The sequence below is a fragment of the Anopheles cruzii genome, chromosome 3 (genome assembly GCF_943734635.1).
Source record: "Anopheles cruzii chromosome 3, idAnoCruzAS_RS32_06, whole genome shotgun sequence".
Lineage (NCBI taxonomy): Eukaryota > Metazoa > Arthropoda > Insecta > Diptera > Culicidae > Anopheles > Anopheles cruzii.
Window position 1 is genome coordinate 67048813 of NC_069145.1, and position 18752 is coordinate 67067564.

At 48.7% G+C, this 18752-nt stretch overlaps 3 protein-coding genes across 3 annotated transcripts; 1 reads left to right on the forward strand and 2 right to left on the reverse strand.

Moving 5' to 3' along the window:
• Nucleotides 1-3911: 3911 nt before the first annotated feature.
• Nucleotides 3912-4501, reverse strand: LOC128273391 (uncharacterized). The gene is made up of 2 exons (XM_053011338.1): nucleotides 4430-4501; nucleotides 3912-4361 (listed from the first exon to the last, which is right to left on the reverse strand). Exon 2 carries the CDS (start codon nucleotides 4317-4319, stop codon nucleotides 3957-3959), a length of 363 nt encoding a protein of 120 aa, XP_052867298.1. The 5' UTR covers nucleotides 4320-4361; nucleotides 4430-4501; the 3' UTR covers nucleotides 3912-3956.
• Nucleotides 4502-4825: 324 nt separating this feature from the next.
• On the forward strand, nucleotides 4826-6562 carry LOC128273070 (phosphatidylinositol glycan anchor biosynthesis class U protein). Its single transcript, XM_053010985.1, has 5 exons — nucleotides 4826-5100; nucleotides 5160-5808; nucleotides 5869-6140; nucleotides 6221-6363; nucleotides 6433-6562. The coding sequence occupies exons 1-5, from the start codon at nucleotides 4977-4979 to the stop codon at nucleotides 6544-6546; spliced, it is 1302 nt and encodes a 433-aa protein (XP_052866945.1). The 5' UTR covers nucleotides 4826-4976; the 3' UTR covers nucleotides 6547-6562.
• Nucleotides 6563-11908: 5346 nt separating this feature from the next.
• Nucleotides 11909-16492, reverse strand: LOC128275508 (CCHC-type zinc finger nucleic acid binding protein). Its single transcript, XM_053014033.1, has 3 exons — nucleotides 16361-16492; nucleotides 14365-14790; nucleotides 11909-12311 (listed from the first exon to the last, which is right to left on the reverse strand). The coding sequence occupies exons 2-3, from the start codon at nucleotides 14579-14581 to the stop codon at nucleotides 12061-12063; spliced, it is 468 nt and encodes a 155-aa protein (XP_052869993.1). The 5' UTR covers nucleotides 14582-14790; nucleotides 16361-16492; the 3' UTR covers nucleotides 11909-12060.
• Nucleotides 16493-18752: the final 2260 nt, after the last annotated feature.

Genomic DNA, 18752 nt, shown 5'->3' on the forward strand with positions numbered 1-18752 from the left:
TCTAAGCATAATTAATTGGTTACCATGTCTGGTACACAAAAGCTGAGGGGAGCAGTTCTTATCGGAGACTCATAATTGCAAGGCAAGATGAAGGGACTTTGAAGGGACTCAGACCACGCATCGTGCTGCTAATGACTTTACACCGGTGAATGATGATTAACCAGAATAATTGGCCGTCGATTAAACAGAACACAACACCCCGGGAGTGGAGCAAGAACTGGACTTGGTCAGCGCCAGGATTACCAAAATTGGCTCACTTAACCTTTTGCATCGCAGGATGAGGCCGTTGCCCATACATGGTGCTGATGATTTCGAGCTGACCATCCGCGTGTGTAGAGGCAATCGGACCACCTTCCGGACCAACATGAGCAGGGCATCGCTAATTAACTACTGTAGAGCATTGGCCGCCATCTACAGGCCGTGCAATGCGAAGTGCAATAAATAATAAAGTACAATCTTCCGTAATTTCTCAACGTTCGCGAACCGAATCCGAAGCGTCTGATTTCGCGTCCCTGCGATTGCACAGTAATTTCATCACATCACACTGGTCCTTTCTGCAGGCCACGCACCGGTTTCGACAAATCGTCCCTGGAGCGGCTGGAGCAACTGTTCATCAAAACCGTCGGCAACGAGAAGGAGATTCGCCGGGAGGAGTTTAAGCAAATTGTTACGTCTAAAAACGTGAGTACCGTCGGCGGCGTGCAGCCTGCAATTGGCACCGGTGCCGCCGGACAATTAAGGATAATTAAGGACCATCCGGTCGACCTTTCTTTGCCGCCATTTTCCAGCCATTTTTCACCGAGCGTGTGTTCCAAATTTTCGACAAGGACAACTCCGGCTCCATTTCCCTGCAGGTGAGCATCGAAGCTCGAAGCCCCACTTGGGAGCATGCACAACGTACTAATTGGTAATCGGTGGCCCGATTGGCTGCTTGCGTCTCGTTTGGACAGGAATTCATCGATGCCATCCACCAGTTCGCCGGGCAGTCGCCAGAGGACAAAATTAAGTTCCTCTTCAAAGTGTACGATCTGGACGGTACGGACGGAAACATCTTTCAGCTTCAGACCGCTGTCAACGGACACCGACACCGACACCGACGGACGGACTAGTGTGACCAAATACCGTGAATCATACGCCTCAACGTTTTTGCCCCCTTTCAAAAGCGGCCAACCCGTTGCCGGTGGCCACGAGAAACAATTAATGGCTGCCACATATCGCGCCGGTTCTTCAGTGTGGAGCATGACTTGCAGACCACTGGCCGATTCACACGATCTGGGCCGATGTGGAGCGTTTCAGGTGAACCGAGTCGTACGGTAAACATGACTTCAAACGATACGAAAGAGCTGTTCAGCTCAGCACTTGACTCGCAGGTCGGACCACCACCGGCCGAAGGATTGCTTCCTGTGGCTTGTTTCCCGACCAGCGGCACAGTACGGGGCCCGAGCCCGACCGCACGGAACGGGGAGCACGGTGTGTAGACGTGCGTGACAACCGACAGCACTTCATCCCGATTGACAGCGGTGGTCGATTTCTTTATTGCCGCGAAACCGCATGCGAGCTTCCGTGCATACATTCATCACGGCGGGCGCTTAAACGTACATAAAACCGCGCCAAACAGGCGCACAATTGACTTCACTCAGGGCTCCGCTAGTGGACGACCACAGGCGGAGTCCGTCGAGTCGGCCTCTTGACGTAGGCTTTCAACGGACCGCCACTAGCCGTTCGACCGACCGTCAACCGACTTGCCGAACACACTTGTCAAGGGACGCAGGACGGACGCTGAAATCAAAGTCAACTCGCTCAGATTACAGCGTCCATCCGGCGAGCAACAGGACGCGACACATGCAACATATCCGAAGTGATAAGCATCTCACCGTTGTCTCATTAACTGGCCGCATTATCGACCACGACCATTGCTAGACTTCTGGACCGATGCAGACCTAGACCAACGAACCGGGCGCCCTATGGACCACTCTTCTTATTCGACCTCTTTTTTTACTACCTCAATCTTTCACTCGGCGACTGGAAAACGGCGCACCGCACGCCAGGTGACGGGTTGATTCAACACCGCGAGCTGCAGCATGTGATGCGGGCGTGCATGGAGGAAAACGGAATGCGATTCTCCGAGGAACAGGTTGGTGCCCTTACCTCTCTACCATTTCTGCAGGTTTCGCGTGTATCACACGCTGGGCGCTCTGCGCGTCATTGATTTATGCTCGGCTGATGCGATATGATGCGATTGCTCACATCGGGACACTCGCGCGGCACGGCATGTCACACACTCGTGTCGTATCCACCCGCTGTTAGACGCTCATAAAAGCTCGCGTTACGGCTCGTCCTAGTCCTAGAGCAGCGACAGCGGGCGGCAGCCATGATTTATAGCGCTCGTGAGCCACAATCTAGACTGTAGAAGTGAATCGAACTGGAGAATAAAATCAGTCCACCTTGTTTTTTGCTTCAAACCGTCGAATAAAGTGTTGCCGTAGTACATTCATCATAGCGAAGGGGATGGTGTCGAACTGGACTCGATTCTTGAATTTAATTAAAATAGTGGTATCCACTAAGAGGTTTTTAACACTGAATCAGCAAGGACTCAGGTGAAACCCACAACCACCATCATCACGACTGGATCGTTGGTTTTTATTCGAGTTCTCAGACTGTATTATGAAGATGGTATCTTTGGTCTTTGGAACCCCGGTCCCGTTTGTTGGCAAAATTTTCTCACAACGTTCTCGCCGGTTTCGTTCCGAAGAAGTTAAAGTAACACGATGTGAAACCTTTCACCATCGGCGATAGATAGATAAGCAGAGAGATAGAGAGAGAGAGAGTCGGCGCCGAGCCCATTGCCGTGATCTCCCGCTGAGCTTTTACTTAAGACGTACAACAATTTGTCCCCGGCGTCCCGGGCCCCTGGGCAGCCGCCATCGCACGCCATTAACCTAATGGTGACCGTAAACGGCCGGGGCCCGGAATATCGCTCGGTTCGATCTGCTCCGGCCTCCGATTCAATGCACGCATAAATTATGCTTTCAATTTCTCAAACCTAATTAATTATCTCCCTTCGCACCCGTCGACCCGCCCGCCCAGGTCCGGCCCGCATCGGGTGACGATCGCCCTTAAAACGAAAACCCCATTCTCCCAACCAACGGGCGACTCACGGATCAGTTGATGGAGCCTCAACTTTGCTCATTGATCATTGATTTAATTGATCGATCTCGGACCGAACGCCCGGTTCGATCGGTTTTCATCTTCGGCCCTTGCCGGGAAGCTCCGGCTACGGCTCGGCCGGCGGCCGTCATTAACATTTGATGATTATTTAAGTAACGGCGCGCCCGCAGCATACCAAACCGAGTGTTTAAATTAGATACAATTAAAGGTGGTTTTGTTCTAAACGCGCCAAAACACCGAGAACGTGTTCTGAAAATGTTTTTATCGTGCCTCTTGTTTCTGTTTTCTATTGTTTAACTATTCTGTGTTGATGTTTGCATGCTGTTAGGTATGGAAGAGTCTCTGCTACTTTGTAAAAAAGCGTAATCGTTTCAGCAACGGAGCGGAGCGTGTTAACTTATTGATTGTTACAACGTTACAAAAGCGTCTCCGATCGAAAGACCGTCTTATAAGCTGACACTGCCTTAAATAGATTCGTATACACATATTTATTCAGGTAGAATAAACAATTAATTCAACAAACTCAAGTCGGGCGTGACCAGCACGTGTTTGGTTTAGCCGTTGTTGAGTGGACTTCAAATTCGATCTGTATACTTCAAGCACCGAATGATAGAGGGCGCTTCAAAGGTTTCACACCGTACCTTCCGAAAGATTTGTCCTATTTTCTTCAGAAACTGCAATGGCTTACCCATTTTTTATTATCCTTACACTATGGACACAGTTGAATAATGTTATAACGATATATTTCGCTACATTTACACAATTGCGACACACACGAGAACACTGCTCTACTTTTGCGCAGAGGTTGGGTACTTTTTAAGCACTTTGTTCAGCTGCTTATAATTAAGGTCCTTGCCGGCCACTAGCATACCCTTGCTGGAGGTTTCTTTCTTCAACGTCTTCTTGTCTAGGAACCCTTTGTAGCACCGCTGGAAGCTGCCCACTTCCTTCGTGCACAGACTTTCGTTGAAATCGTTCGTTTTCATGCAGGAAAACAGTATGGCCATCTCCTGAAGGCACGCCACGTCGCTCGTTTTGTCCGTTTTGCCGCTGACATGATTTTTTAGCCGTAGTGGCAGCATCTCCTGAAAGGGCACGTCCGATTCGTTCTGGGGTTTGCGAATCCGCAACAGCGCCGTGGCCGTACGCATCTTGCGCAAGTGTTTAATCGCTCTATGTACTCCTGAATGGAACTGCAACAAGTAGAATTATTAGGCACCTTTTATACATGGCGTTACTCTGATTTTAAACAACAATTTACCTAATATTGGCCAGAATAAATGCTTATGTTATTGGTTTCTCGTTTCGGTAAACATTACCTTTTCCCGGTTTCTGTTAGGTAATTTGACGTTTGGCCATAAGTTTGACATAACGAATATGTTCAGCTCAGTGAACACTAGATTCGAGGCAAAACAACATTGTGGAGAGGATTTTTGGGAGGTTTTCAGGCGTTGTTTAGGCCTTATTTAGAGTTTTTACATTTCTTCTTCATTTAAACTATTGTCCTGTTGTTAACAAACAGAACAAAAACAAATAATATTCAATTAAAGTTTGTTGCGAACGTCAACGTTCTGGCATTCAGCTGACAGATGAGCCCGGTGCAGGAAAGATAAACAAAACTCGCCCATATCGTTCCGCCGGGAAACAGAATCAATCGTCGCGGATCGAATCAAAATGTGGCACGTTCCGGAGTAACAATCGAGCAACGTCTGGTGGTCCGGTTTTTGGAAGGTATTGCCAAACAATAATCTGTTTAGTTTTGGTCAGCCAGGCACAATATTTCTAGTTCAAAGGGTTCAAGCCTAAAGATGCTGCAAACTATCAGTATAGGCCTCGCTGCGGCCGTGCGGTTTCTGCTTATGAACTCGCGATACTCACACTCGATACAGAACCGGGTGGAAGTTTCAACGCCGCTCAATGCTTGGAAAAGAGGTATGCCAACGGTTGCGAGGAACGCGCTGCAGCACTATATCGTCGTTTTCGTTTTGTAGCCGAGGAGGGAGCATATCTGTACGCAAACGGCATCAACCCGTACGATGGAGATGTGTACCACAAAAATCCCCTTATTCTGGTGTCCACCCGGTGGCTAATAGAAACCGTGCCCGGTGCAATCCCGCACCTGTTTATCCTGGTCGATGTGCTGAGTGGCATCCTGTTGCTGCTGGCGGCCCGAGTGTTCATTCGCGACATGTACCAAAAGCAGTGCCGCGAAAGGCACAGCTACGCCAAGGACACGGAAGAGTTGCATCTGGTCGAAGCGGATCTGGTGACGGTTCCGATGTCGGTGGGGTTTGCATACCTCTTCAATCCGTACGCCATACTGAACTGCGTCGGGCAGACCACAACGGTGTGGAGCAACTTCCTGCTGGCACTCTTTCTGTACGGTTTGTCCCGGCGCCGGCGGTTGCTTGCCCTAGTGGCGCTAGCATTGGAAACGCAAATCAATCTGTACCCATTCGTACTGCTGGCGCCCGGTGCGCTTCACATTGCCAACCTACAGACGGTGCCAGGCAAAAGCAGATTTAGCAGCATAGCGACCAGCTGTGTGCTGTTTGTGGCTGTGTTTTTGGCCATCAACTACGGGAGCAGCTGTTTGATGGGCGGAGATTGGAGTTTCCTCGACGCAACCTACGGATTCATGTAAGCAGCTTATAAAATACCCGTAAAACAGGCCTAATGATCGCCTTTGCTTTCCCACAGCATTGATTGCCGCAGCCTGCAGCCAAACATAGGGCTGTTCTGGTACTTTTTCACCGAAATGTTTGACCATTTCCGCACGTTGTTCCTGTATTCGTTTCAAATCAACGCCACGCTGCTGTATCTGTTTCCGCTGACGTTTAAACTGCACAAGGAACCGATCATGCTCGCGACGATGCTGATCGGTCTCACGGCCGTTTTCCGATCGTACCCGTGTGTCGGCGACGTTAGCTTCTATCTAGCGCTGATCCCTCTGTGGAAATCGATCTCTTCGTGTAAGTGTGCTGCTGGCCATGGGTTGTTTATGGCATCGCGCTAATGTGTTCTTATTTACTGCCTCATTCATGCCCACCAGTCATGAAGAACAACTTTATCGTTGGAGCAACGATCCTAGTGACCAGCGTCTTAGCGCCCACGGTTTGGCACCTGTGGATCTACAACAACTCTGCCAACGCCAACTTCTACTTCGGAGTGACGCTTATTTTCTGCACGGCACAGGTACGACAACTTTGGTTACGGTTGGGCTCAGGAAAGTATTCACTCGCTTTTTTGTCATTATGTTTGCAGATTTTCCTCATCACCGACCTATTCTTCGGTTACATCAAACGCGAATTTTGCCTGAAGCACGGAATCCGTGTGCTAGTCGGTGGCAAAGAGGCGCGCATTACGTTAGAGTATTAATAAAAAGGCTAGTAATAAATAGATTGAATTAATTTTTCGTCACTTAATCCTCACACTGGAGCGCTATTTTTACTTTCAATTGATTGCGCTTTTCAAAAACGGATTTTTCTTTCATTCAGAGCAACTCGGGTTTCGGGTTTTGTTTACAATTCTTTTTTTATTGATCTCAAAAAAGTTTGCATTTTTCACAATTTTATATATGTTTTTATGTCGTCTCCTGTCGTCCTCCGTTACATGTTTTCTTCTGGTTTTCACAAAATCCCCTTTCTGTTCTTGCCGCTGTTCATCCAAAGACCGCACGCGGAATAGTTCGCCCAGTATATAAGATACGGTTAGTGTGTGTATTTATTTGTAGTGTTCCCGTTTCCGCATCCGGTGTTCCCCCCTCCCGTGGCTGGGGGTGTGATGTTTCGTGGACATGTTTCCAGGTTTTATAACGCACACACACACGCCACAGAAGCACACCAAAGTACAACAAACGCTTTGGACAGTTACATAGCTCTTTTCGTGAGAATTGGTGCCGATTTCCAATCCAGCTGAACGGAGCGCCCGTGGCGTGTCCTGTGTTAAGCCGATAGTTTAAAGATTGCACGAATGCCGCTAAACATGGGACCCCAATTGTGTGTATGTATTAAACGCATGTACTATTGTTTCCTTTTCGTTTGGCTATTCTATGGAACGATGTTTATGCACGGGTTTGCCCACTATTGTTTGGTACTACTTTGCTTCAGCCACACACTACAATAGTGCGGACGTCCGATGGTCTTTTATGTTTTCCTTCCTATGCTTACACTATCACTCTTTAAAGAGGAGATCAGAATTTCGAGACCACCACCCAGCTGAAAACCCGATTGAACTGCCCTTCTCACAACGTCCGCTACATTCAGTTAAACGAGTGTTAAAGTTCAAGTGTACAACAACTATGTGGCCATGTACTACACGGTTTCTAGCAGTTTGCAGTCCTTTTATTTCTACAAAACGGAACCAAAAACAAAACGTTATCAATTACAAAGTGTGGAATTGAGAGGTGGAGACTTCTATGCGCGGACAGAGATCATTTGATCGCACATTGGCGTGAAGTAATCGAAACGGAAAGAGAAACAGTACTTCCTCCCAAACCGCCGTGCTTTGGTCGCTGCCAACTGAATAAGAAAACATACCCGGCTAAAGACTACGTCACTTTTCAGTCTTCCTCTGGCCCTAGGGAAGGGTCCAAAAACGGGAATAACGCACGGTCAACGTTACACTAGCTCCTCTCATGCACAACAATGCGCTCTGCGAGCAAACAGGCCTCACTGGTGTCCCCCTTATTTGCTCTTCTCTAATGCTGATCTTCCACATCCTTACGAGCCACAAGCGCCCCGGTTTAGGCTTCCTCTTATTGCATCGTTTTGAACGAGACATTCTCACAACTAGAGCGATGGGCGTTTCCGTTACAAAATTAGTCCTACCGTGAGCCGTCGTTTCAGAATAAACCAAAGCAAAACCATAACCACCGTCGTTCTGGATTCCGAGCGCCAAACGTAGCACAAGATTTGAACATCATCTTCCATTTAGCTCCACATTAATATGCTTCCCTTGCTAGTCGACTGGTTAAAAAGATTTGTAACGTTCCTTCAGGCACCGCACACGACCCCAACAATCTCGGTCTGGTCGGTCAGTCGTCGTGGAATTTAGTCAATAGCTTTGCTCGAACCGAAAATTCACTTCTCGCACGCACCGGAATCGACTTCGTTCGTCTTGCAAGAGAAAGGTTGCGCGGTGGATGTCGCGCGCGCGGCCATCGCGCCTCTGTAAATATATTTTACGAAAAATAATTCGAGATTATCATAAAACGATAATCCACTCTCCCGGGTTCGTCGCGGTTTCCTCCTCGGACCCGAATGAAGAGGACCCGCGCGCTGCAGCGTCTAACTGACCATCCCAGTCTTCTCGTGTGTGTACATCTCGTCGTGTAAAAGCGAGTGGTTCGTTAAATTTAAATTCAGGTTCATAGTGTTGTTTGACCTCACCTCTCCTCACCGTCGTCGGTCCGTCCGCCGGGCTCCGTTCCGTCGCGCCCCCTCATTCGGTCAAACAACGGTTGTGTGCGCGCATCTCATCTCAACACTCGTCCACCACCACAAAATGTTTCCCGATTCTCGTCGGGGCCGCGGCTGCGACACTTTGAAAAATATATCTATGATGCTTCCCGAGACCCAAGATCTTCACCCTCTTTTATATCTCCCCACCGGAACTCGGGCGTTGCGTTACCATCGAGAGTTTATCTTTAAGTTTGGCAAATTTTCTTCTTCTTTCCAGAGTACTAGCCACGCGCGCACAAGGTTCTCTTCTTCTGACTGGTTCACACACACGATCTTCTCTCGTTACTATAATCGTCTATCGAGCTCTCGACTTTGCAGGACAATCTTCCTTTTAACGGACGGGTTTTCGTGTACCGGAAATGCGAAGGCTCGAAACTGATCGTCCATCCGTTTTTCTGTGTGCCAGAGCCCAGTGTTACTTTTGGGGTCCGTATCTCGAAATTGCGTTCCTCCCTCGTGTTCCGTGAACATTTTTGTCGAGGCTTTTCCCTTCAAATCCAACTTATACTGTTGCAGCTAAATGAAGTGAAATTTAGACACGTTCCCTTACAGGAACATATCGAGTTGGATCTTGAAAGGGGCGATGCAAATTTGAGGCGAAAAGTTAAATCCAAAACATTTTTCAAATTTTAGGAGTTAGAAGAGAGAGAACTGACGATTGTAGTAAATTACTGAAAGACCAAAGTCCCCGCGGCCGGTTTGTGATGCGCATGGTGATTCTCACACGTGTTTTTATGCCATTAGTTCTTTTGCGTGTATCGATACATATATTCGTGTAGATAAATGTTCGCACACACAGTGTTTTTAGAGTAAAATGGTTCTCATTATGTGGGCCATCTTCCAGTGGTTCATATAATCCGCGCTGTTCGTGGGGGACACACGTTGGCCTTCCGCTTCCGGTGGATTTTCAATGCTCGGCTAGTGAATTAGTGAATTAAGAACCTATTAATACTGAGATTAGTATGCTGCTTCGGGCGTGTGGCACAGCCCCCCGTCATCATCGTACAAACCAAAAAGGACATCACCATCTGAACTCTCGCACGCCAAAGCCAGAGAGGCGAAACGTTGTGTACGTAGTTCTTTTGTGCAACGAACATCAGAATCAAAATACACATCTTGTGACGGTGTGGTGTTCTCGTATCCTTCGGAGTGGCAACTGCACTGCTGCTAAATATACAACAAATTGGTCACAACAATAACGTTAAGTAGTAACTATTCCTCCCATGCCGTATATTCCGCATTGCTTTTCGCTCTTGCGAGGAGAACGTTATCAACCCATTTGCACACTCACCAACACACAAGTAGACGATCGATCGGTCTTCCAAGGGTGCGCGCCACACAGAGATATAGCGGCCCCGCAGCGGAAAGCAAGTAACTCCAAAAAACTCGAATTGGGGCATTTTTTGTTTGTTAGGATTTCTTTTCATCATCTTCAAATCGATAATTCCAAATTAACCACTATTACAAAATTCTTGAATTTTCTCTTCCTTCTTGAGAACTGCATTCTTCATCATCCGCTTCGTCTTCACACTACTACCGCACACACTCTCCTTACTACTTGGGCTTCGAGGCACGTGCGTCATCGCGCGTCGTGGCGATTGAGGAGCATCCACATCCACCAGCCTCTGTGATTTGCTTCACAGCCTAGTGTCCGTCGCTGCATTGAGTGCTCCCCTTCACCGTTGACCGCAGCGCGCCTCGCTCTTCTCCCGTCTTATCAGAGAGAACAGAAATGTCCTCTTTTTGTCTTACTGCTTGCCGCGCGCGCGCTTTAATAGTACAATTCGATGAGTTATCATGTACTGTCCCTAAAACATCCACATCTCCAATAACCGTGCTTTTACCATAGATACGGGGTGGTTGGGTTTGTTTTTCCTAAGTTCCTAAGACTGCTCTCTGCTGGCTCTCTAAAAATGTGGCATACAACAGACAAAGAATAAAATGTGGCCAATCTAATCCAGTCATTTTGCCGCGTCTCGGCGGCTACAAAGACGTAACCTTCCCTCTGTGAACTGAGAGAGAGAGATCATTGTTCGCTCGGGTCCACCACCACACCACAAGGTGTGACAATTTCCACTCGATTAGCATAAATTTAGAAGCCTCTTATCGGACACAAACACGCACACACACACACATCGATTGAGAAAATGATGTTAGGATCTTGAATTGAGACTTGGGTCTGAATTAATGTAGCGGTGGTTGATGCCAAATGAAAATCAAATCGGATCGGATAGGATCTTCTCCTTTAACATGATTCAAAGATGTTTCCCAGAAGAGTACCACACGGTCTGTGGTACTAGGTATTTGTCTCGTTGGCAAATTACTAGCTAAGGTAGGCTAACCTCGCACCAAACGACGGTGAAGGCCGCTGTAACCAAATGCACCCAATTTTCTGCAACTTCTTTCTGCTTTGTCTATATTGTGTTGTAAAACTTAATCCCTTTTTTTCGTTTAATGCAACTCTCAATTCCAGTTGTTCGCGGAGGACGTGTGTGTGTGTGTGATTGGCGCCGTACACGATTTTTTGCTGTTTCTGTTTGTTGTTTGCGCCATCATTTCTCGTTCCAAATCTGTCTCAACTTTCTTTTTTAATAGACCTTTACTGGTTTGTTTCCGTGTTTGTGTGTGTTGTATTTTTTTCTGTTTTGATCAGTAGTAATATTTAAGCGATAGCATTTATATTTAAATGAAGTTTCCTTCTTCCATTTCTTCCTTCCGTTTAATGATCCGTGTTTCGTATCTCTTTCTTTCCTTATAGTTTGAATCGGGGTTTGCTTGCCGAGATCCCAGCCGCTGCCACGGCCGCCGCACCGACACCGGCGGCACCGGCTCCGATCGGCGGCACTACGGCCCCAACACCGTACGGCGAATGGCCGATTAGTGCTGCGGCCGCCGCTGCCGACGAAGCCGCCGCCGCACTGTTGTAGTAGTTGTTTTCCTGCAGCACGTAACCGGCGGCAGCACCGCCTCCGGTGGCCGTCTTCAGCATGGTCGATTTGGCGGTTTCCGCGAAAGTTAGTTGCTGCTGCTGCTGCTGCTGCTGTTGTTGCTGCTGCTGTTGCTGGGGATGATGGTAATGCTGAGCCTGCGGCGGCGGCTGCTGCTGCTGTTGTTGCTGCTGCTGCTGCGGGAGATGATGGTTCTGGTGCGGATGACTGTGATGGTGCGGCGGCGCATGAGGATGGTGGGCCACTAGCGCCGCTGCCGGATGGTGCGGATGATGGGAATGATGGTGAGGCTGCTGCTGCTGATTCAGTGGTTGCTGTTGCTGCTGCGTCTGCTGTTGTTGTTGAATCTGCTGCTGCTGCTGCTGCTGTTGTGGCTGTTGTTGGTGTGGCGATGACGATGCGTTGGCTGCGGAGGACTGATGTGGCAAGCGGAAATACGCCGCAGTGTTGTTACTGCCACACCACGACGAGTAACCCGACTTCTAATCCCGACCCTTATTCTCTGTGCAGTCGCGACTCAAGTGGCCAATCTTGCCACAGCTGTAACACGACTTGTCGCCCGACGGGCAGTTGCGCGAGATGTGACCGCTCTTGTTACAGTTGTAGCAAGACACGTTCATATCGCGGTCGCTCTTCTCCGGGCAGTTGCGGGCCAGATGGCCGCTCTGGTTGCAGTTGTAGCAGCACGAGTCATCGGGCGAAAGGCTGCAGTCACGGGCAATGTGACCACTTCCTGCAATAGACAGCCAAATAAGCACAGAGAATCTCCGTTAAGCAAAAGTCAATATCAAACGCGATTGAATGGGGGCCAAGAGTGCAATTTGTGCGGTCAAACAAACGCCGTCTCTTTGGCCTTTCTATTTTAAAACGACAACGAGAAACAACTTTCACGGATCTACTAGTGCCAGTAATCTCGAAAATAAGGACTATTTTTTGAGCCACTTCTTATCAGTGCCGGCCATGGGGTTTGGTTTTTGTAGAACATCAAGGGGTAAACACACACACACGGAGGCCGGCCCGCGGTGCTGTCCGCTGATAGTACCGTAAGTCTAAGAGTGCAAGCCCCGGCCACTATCGGCATCGGAGCGGTGCACAGGCGATAAAAAGAATATGACGCAGGTACAAGTGTGCTGATGAACTCCCAGCAACCTCTTTGAGTCGATTGGCCCCGACTACTTGACCGAACCCTGAACCTGTTTGGCCGCCGCGACCACAGTTTTCCACTACTTTACGTGGTGGCATGTTGTAATCGGAAAAAGCGAAAATACCCACACATGCAGACCAGGGTGGCCGGCCACCAGGCCACTACACCTCCCGTTGAAAGGGGGTCGCAGCGCTTGGATCGATTTCGTTCACGCGACGCGCATGTACCTAAACACCGGCCGCACCAAGCAACATCTCAAGCTTGCAGTAACACACAAGGGAACCTTGAAAGTGCGCGCCCACAGATTCTGCTCCACACACTCGGCTTTCCTTTGGTATGCCAACCATGTCGGACAGACATTTTTCCACTCAGACCTGCGCGGACCAGGGAGCGCTGCAAAACGGAATAATTGCTATCCGCGGTGAAAAAATAAAGGGGAGAAAATGTTGCAGCAGTACGCGCGTTCAGAAAATTAGTCCGAAAAATCATTTAATCGAGGGCAGAACACGATTATTATCTGCACCACCGTATGCAAAACACCATAATCAATGGCATACATTATCTTCCACCTACGAGGAGCATGGGCCCCCGCGAGGCTCGAGGTACACAGCTTGTAGATGCGAGTGGTGCGTGCTGCAGAGGGCCGTGCATGGTAAACAATGGCTGTTCATCAAAACAGAGCGCGCTACAAAATCAACCATCCAACCCGCGAGAGCTGTTGTTGGACGAAACCGAAGGGGGGGGCGGCTGCCGACGCGGCGTTGGCAGCCATTAAAAGTTGCTGCATCAATTAGCGGCCACGGCGCATCATTTGCATTTTATGAGAGCCTCCAAAAAGCTTGCGGAACTGCTTGCCTGCTGATAATCAACATTTGAGGCAAAACGATGGTTTCTATCGATTTCGCGGGACTGACCACAAAATGGCCTCCTCACGGAGCGGAGTAAAGGAATTGAAATATTTGCGAGAATTAAATTCACAATAGAATCGGAATCGAAGAATCCTCAAAAAGGAATTAGAGAATGTAACATTGTCTGTGCCTCACAGCCATCGCGGTGGCGCCGCGCTCGGACGATTATGGAAGTGTGTTTGTGTGAGTGTGCGCGTGTAGCCACGAAGCAGGCTACGCCGTTCATTCACACCATCTCATCTCGCCAACACGTTTCCTTCACTCTGTGCACGCAGAGAGGGACCCCGGCACACAAACACGCAAATACGCGGACGCAGCTGGTTGCGTGTAATGCAGCCGGCTGCGCCGGTTTTCCGCCACCGGCCACAGTAGGGAGCGTGTGCGTGTTTGTGTGCATTGAGAGAAGCCGGTTATGAAAGAGGATGTCGTCGTGTCGTTGCGTTACTCGGACGTGAAAACGTGACGAAAAAACAGTATTCGATCGATGGATGGCTCGAGAAGGAACGGAAAATGGAAAAAGACAAATCGACCCGCCATTACACACGACCTAATGTGCGTGTTAAATATATACCGTCGCTTCAAAATGGCGAAAAATCTCCCCAGGAGGAGCAAAGAAGCAAAACAAAAACGGGACATAGCGCTAGAAAATTGAATGTCTGGCTGTGACCTTAAGAGAATGTGAATAATTATAAGAATTGAACCAAAGCATAAGTGTTTTATGTCCTTTTACTTACCGTTGCACCGGTAGCAGCGGTCCAGATCCTCCTTGCAGTCACGGGCAAAGTGGCCCATCTGGTTGCACTTGTAGCATTTCTCCCGACGACCGAAGTCGCGACGATCGCGCGGGCCACCGACGCCACGGCCACCACCACCGCCTCCGCCAACGTTCTGGCAATCGCGAGCATAGTGACCCGGCCGGTCACACTTGAAGCACGTATTTGTGGACATCATCTTGCTGCAGCTTGTTGTGTTTTTGTTGCTTTGCGATGTGTGTTGTGTTGTTTTTTTCAAACAAAAACTTCCTCTTTATTAAATTCGCAACACACTTTCTTTGGCGATTCGAAGACTGCTGCTGCCGCTTCAAACTCTCCGATCCTTCCCTCTCTCTCTCGCAATCGCTCTCTCACGCGCGCGCTCTCTCTCTCTCTTCTCTTTTCACTCTGCGGAATAAAGATTAGGTACCATTTTGAGGATGATTTGTCGTCGGCGCAGTTGTTGGTGGTTGGTTGCAACGAGGACCGCGGCGGCGGATTGGTTCTGACTTGCTCGTTGACGGACCCCAATGCGTCTCGCAGGCGGCGACGACGACCACAAACCAGGAAACAGGAACCGGGAAAGAAGATATTTTATGGCGATCGTGTTTGGCTGGCTCCACGGCTGCGGCGCCGCAAACATCACGAGCAGTAGAGCACACACTCGGGTACAAAATCAAACACGCGGTGGTGGACGGTGAACAAAAGGAACGAACACGAACACACGAACAGAGGATTTGTGCGCAGTCAAATGCATCATGAAAAGAAAGAGATCTCCTCTTATAGCTACAGTCGGCAGGAGCCACCATCGAGTAAGACGCTCCTTGCCCGAAAATCCTGGCCAGGGCTTGCTGCGATGCGAAGATCCGAACCGGGCGCGCTATACGGCGATGATGACGTCGGTATAGCGAAGACTCCAACAAGATGTCCGCCGCGGCCGCCGGCGCCGCTTTTTTGTGGCTCTCTTTTCTCTAACGCGCCGCAACGATCGGACGGGCCATGGTTCCGCGCGGGTTGTTCAAGAGACCGCCTTTTCCCGTTTGGCTTTTTGTCTATCGCACATGGCCATGGCGGAGGACCATCCATTGCCCGTGTTGGAAATTGTCTTCGATGTCTGTTTTATTAATCTCTTTGCGCCTGATTCGATATCCTGTCTGCCTTCTTCTGCCTTGCACTGAGGTGTACGTATATGTGCGTGTGCTTCGAGAGAGAGCCTTCATGAAATGGCCGCGCTCGGGACGGTTCTGCTGCTGGCCGCTATACTCGAGATGGCCCGCGACGAAGAAACCCGTGACCTTCACGATATTTTCCAGCGAAATTTTTCCACGCCGACAGCGACCGGAACACATCAACCACACATCATCAAAGTGTGCTGCTGCCTCCATTGTCCCTTCACCTCGCTTTCTCTCTCTCTCTCTCGCACACTCGCTCAATCCTTTCTCGCTCTCTCTTTCCCACTCTCCTCACCCTTCTCATTCACACTCTCTCGCTCACTCCTTCGACCTCTTCATTCTTCCTCTCTTTCTCGCTCCCTCCTCACGCTTCTAGCCTTCTCGCTCCCTCCACCTCTCGACCAATTTTCTCTGCCGCGAAATGCGTAATTGCGATGTGGCCGAAAAGCTGTTCAATGTTCAACTTATGTTCGCCATCGCCCAGCTATGAGGGGCCCGCCGCCTCCGCCGCCGTCAGCTAGCCGGCCGGGGCTCAATTCCAATGTGTGGTAGAAGAAGTGTGCCATCGTCACGACTTCCGGGCGGTGCTTCGCCACCATCTTTTTTCGCTTAATTCGCTACCTTTTCAATCGCCTTGGGTTTGATTTTGAAACACGCACGCGGCGACGACGACGAAGGCGGCACGTTGACTTTTGCAACGTCCGCGCTGGTGCGCGTCGGAGCCGCCATTACGGTTTTCCGTTTTTTTTGGTTTCACGGTGGTCTCGCACCCAGAATTAATATAACGTCCCACTCCTCATCCATACCTTGCTCCTCGCCTCTCGCACCAAACCAAACGAAACGGTAATCACTATGTGTGAAAATTTCACTGCTTATTTCACAAACTCTGCCGACCACACGACTGCCTCGACTGCTTGCTCCACTCGCTCTGAACGAACGCAATGCGATCGCAGAGCCAACTTTGCCGAAAAGGAACTTGGCGTCCCGTTCACTCTCGCCGGTTAGCGCTATAGTGCACGCCTTCATACGCGCCGGGCGCATCAGTTTTCTGCAAGCCAATTCGGAAGCGCTTTTGAGTGCCGCCGTCATCCGGTGCCGTTGGCGGTGAAGCATTCTCGCGGCTCGCGTCACGTAGTCACTTCTAGGAAGAAAGCAGTACCGCAGCGGCCGTTGTATCTATTTGTCTATTTTCTGCCAATGCACCGCCAACTCGATCGTTGGTGCCGTTGCATTCCTTGCACGTCGTGTTCGCCGTGGGTCCGAGTGCATGAGCCTTCGTGGCGGAGCGAGACAGCGGCAGTGCCGTTGCTTCCGCCGCGAGGTGTGCACTCCAACTGATCACCGCCGTCCCGCCATCTGAATGCCGGCTTCGCAGCCCTGAAACGTCAGCCGGCATACGTCTGTTGGTGACGTCAGACGATTGAAAGCCGACGGCGTATGAAATATTTCACAGCGGCACAGTTCGTTCAATTGTATGTAAAACGATAGAAAATAGCCGTTAATTTATGTTTATGCTAGTTTTTATTTTTTTCACGAATATGAAAATAATATTTGGGGTACGAGTCGAACGAAGGGAAAAACATACAACATGTCATTTTAAATTCAGTTTAAGTTTCATTTGTTAACGAATGTGTTTTTTTGTGGTTGCGTGTTTCAATGTTCTTTATGCGACTTCGGAGGACCCGTCGTTTACGGAGTCGCCCCCAGTAATAATGACATGTCCGATTCTATGTTCATAAAAATATATTTCCTTCTTACATATAACAACTATGCACGGTAACATCCAAAGACCATAGCTCGGAACAGAAACGTTAGTGAACGGTACGAATAAGTACGACAACAAATGGGTTCAATGATGCTGTATTGCGTATTAGCTAACCGCGGGAAAAACACGTGTCGATACCGGGCACGTGTCTTTCGCTCGTTCTATGATTTACAATTGGAAATAGTTCTATTATTGACTATGTGTTGCTAAATTAAAGTTCTCGAGTAGAATGTGTTCTCAACTGGCCCGCGCCCCGCTGGCTGAGTCTGCAACTATGTTGGCTTTTCATATTTGTTTTATCTAATTTTCAACAACGACGATAATAATTTGTTGCCTTAGGTTCTGCTTCCGACAGTTTGTGCAACCATCAGTCTCCCGTCACGTCACATACGCGTTCTGATTCTCTTTGGCTCCGATTGCCTGTACAAATGAACGAAAAGTTGTATAAAAATATAACCCAGACCCTTACCGTTTGTAACAATATTATTCCCTATTCCTCCTTCCTTGCTTTAGATTATTTTCCATCGAAATGTTGAGATGTACTAGTTGTTTCATTTACGCTTTATGATGTAACGTTGGGCTTTAGTTTTACTTGCCGGCCGTTCAATCCATTAATGTGTGCCCCTTTTGTCTATCATCCGGACAACTCTAATATGCAGGTGAAAGAGACGATAGAACAGAAATTCCATCCAATGGAGTAACAACGAATTTCCAGTTACGATACGCAAAGACCACCAGACAGTGGGTTTACCTAAACATAGCCACCAGTAAACACCGATAAACAACGACTTGCTGCACTGTTTGACGTACTTCTGATCATTTCCACTCGTTACGATGAGCGCACCCCGTAGCCATTAAATGTATAAATCACTTTAAATGTGATCTTATGCTTTACTTTACACTTTTGAGATTAGTTTTATGTTTTATCTTTTTTTGTCCTTTTTTTGTTTTGATACATGTTTAGTTACGGGTTTAGTTGCTAATGTATTAAAATGGCATATGCTGCAGTACGGTACACCTATTTAAGTATATGTCGTTCAACAAAACAAGGGTGAGGAAACAATACGTTCCGTTGGGCCACAATAGGAAGGGTTCCGCCAACCATTGTTCCGCAACACCGGTACGCCGTTTGCGAAAAGGTTTAAAATGGTTTCCGCCGAGATTCCGCCGCGACTCCTGTACGGAACGGTTTTACATTTTACAGACCTTATCAATGATTTCTTTGAGCGGAAACTAACTGTACATCAAATCCATTTTGCTGGGTTTTCTCGCACGTGACGATCAGCACATTGAATATCGACTAGTAGTAACATTACCTATACAAAACATGCTCCATAGATGTTAGTGTCCGATTTTGTTTCCCACTCTCGCTCTCGCTCTGTGCGATTAAGCTTTTCATCTTCTCTGTCTTTTTCTGGCTCCCTTTTCGTTCC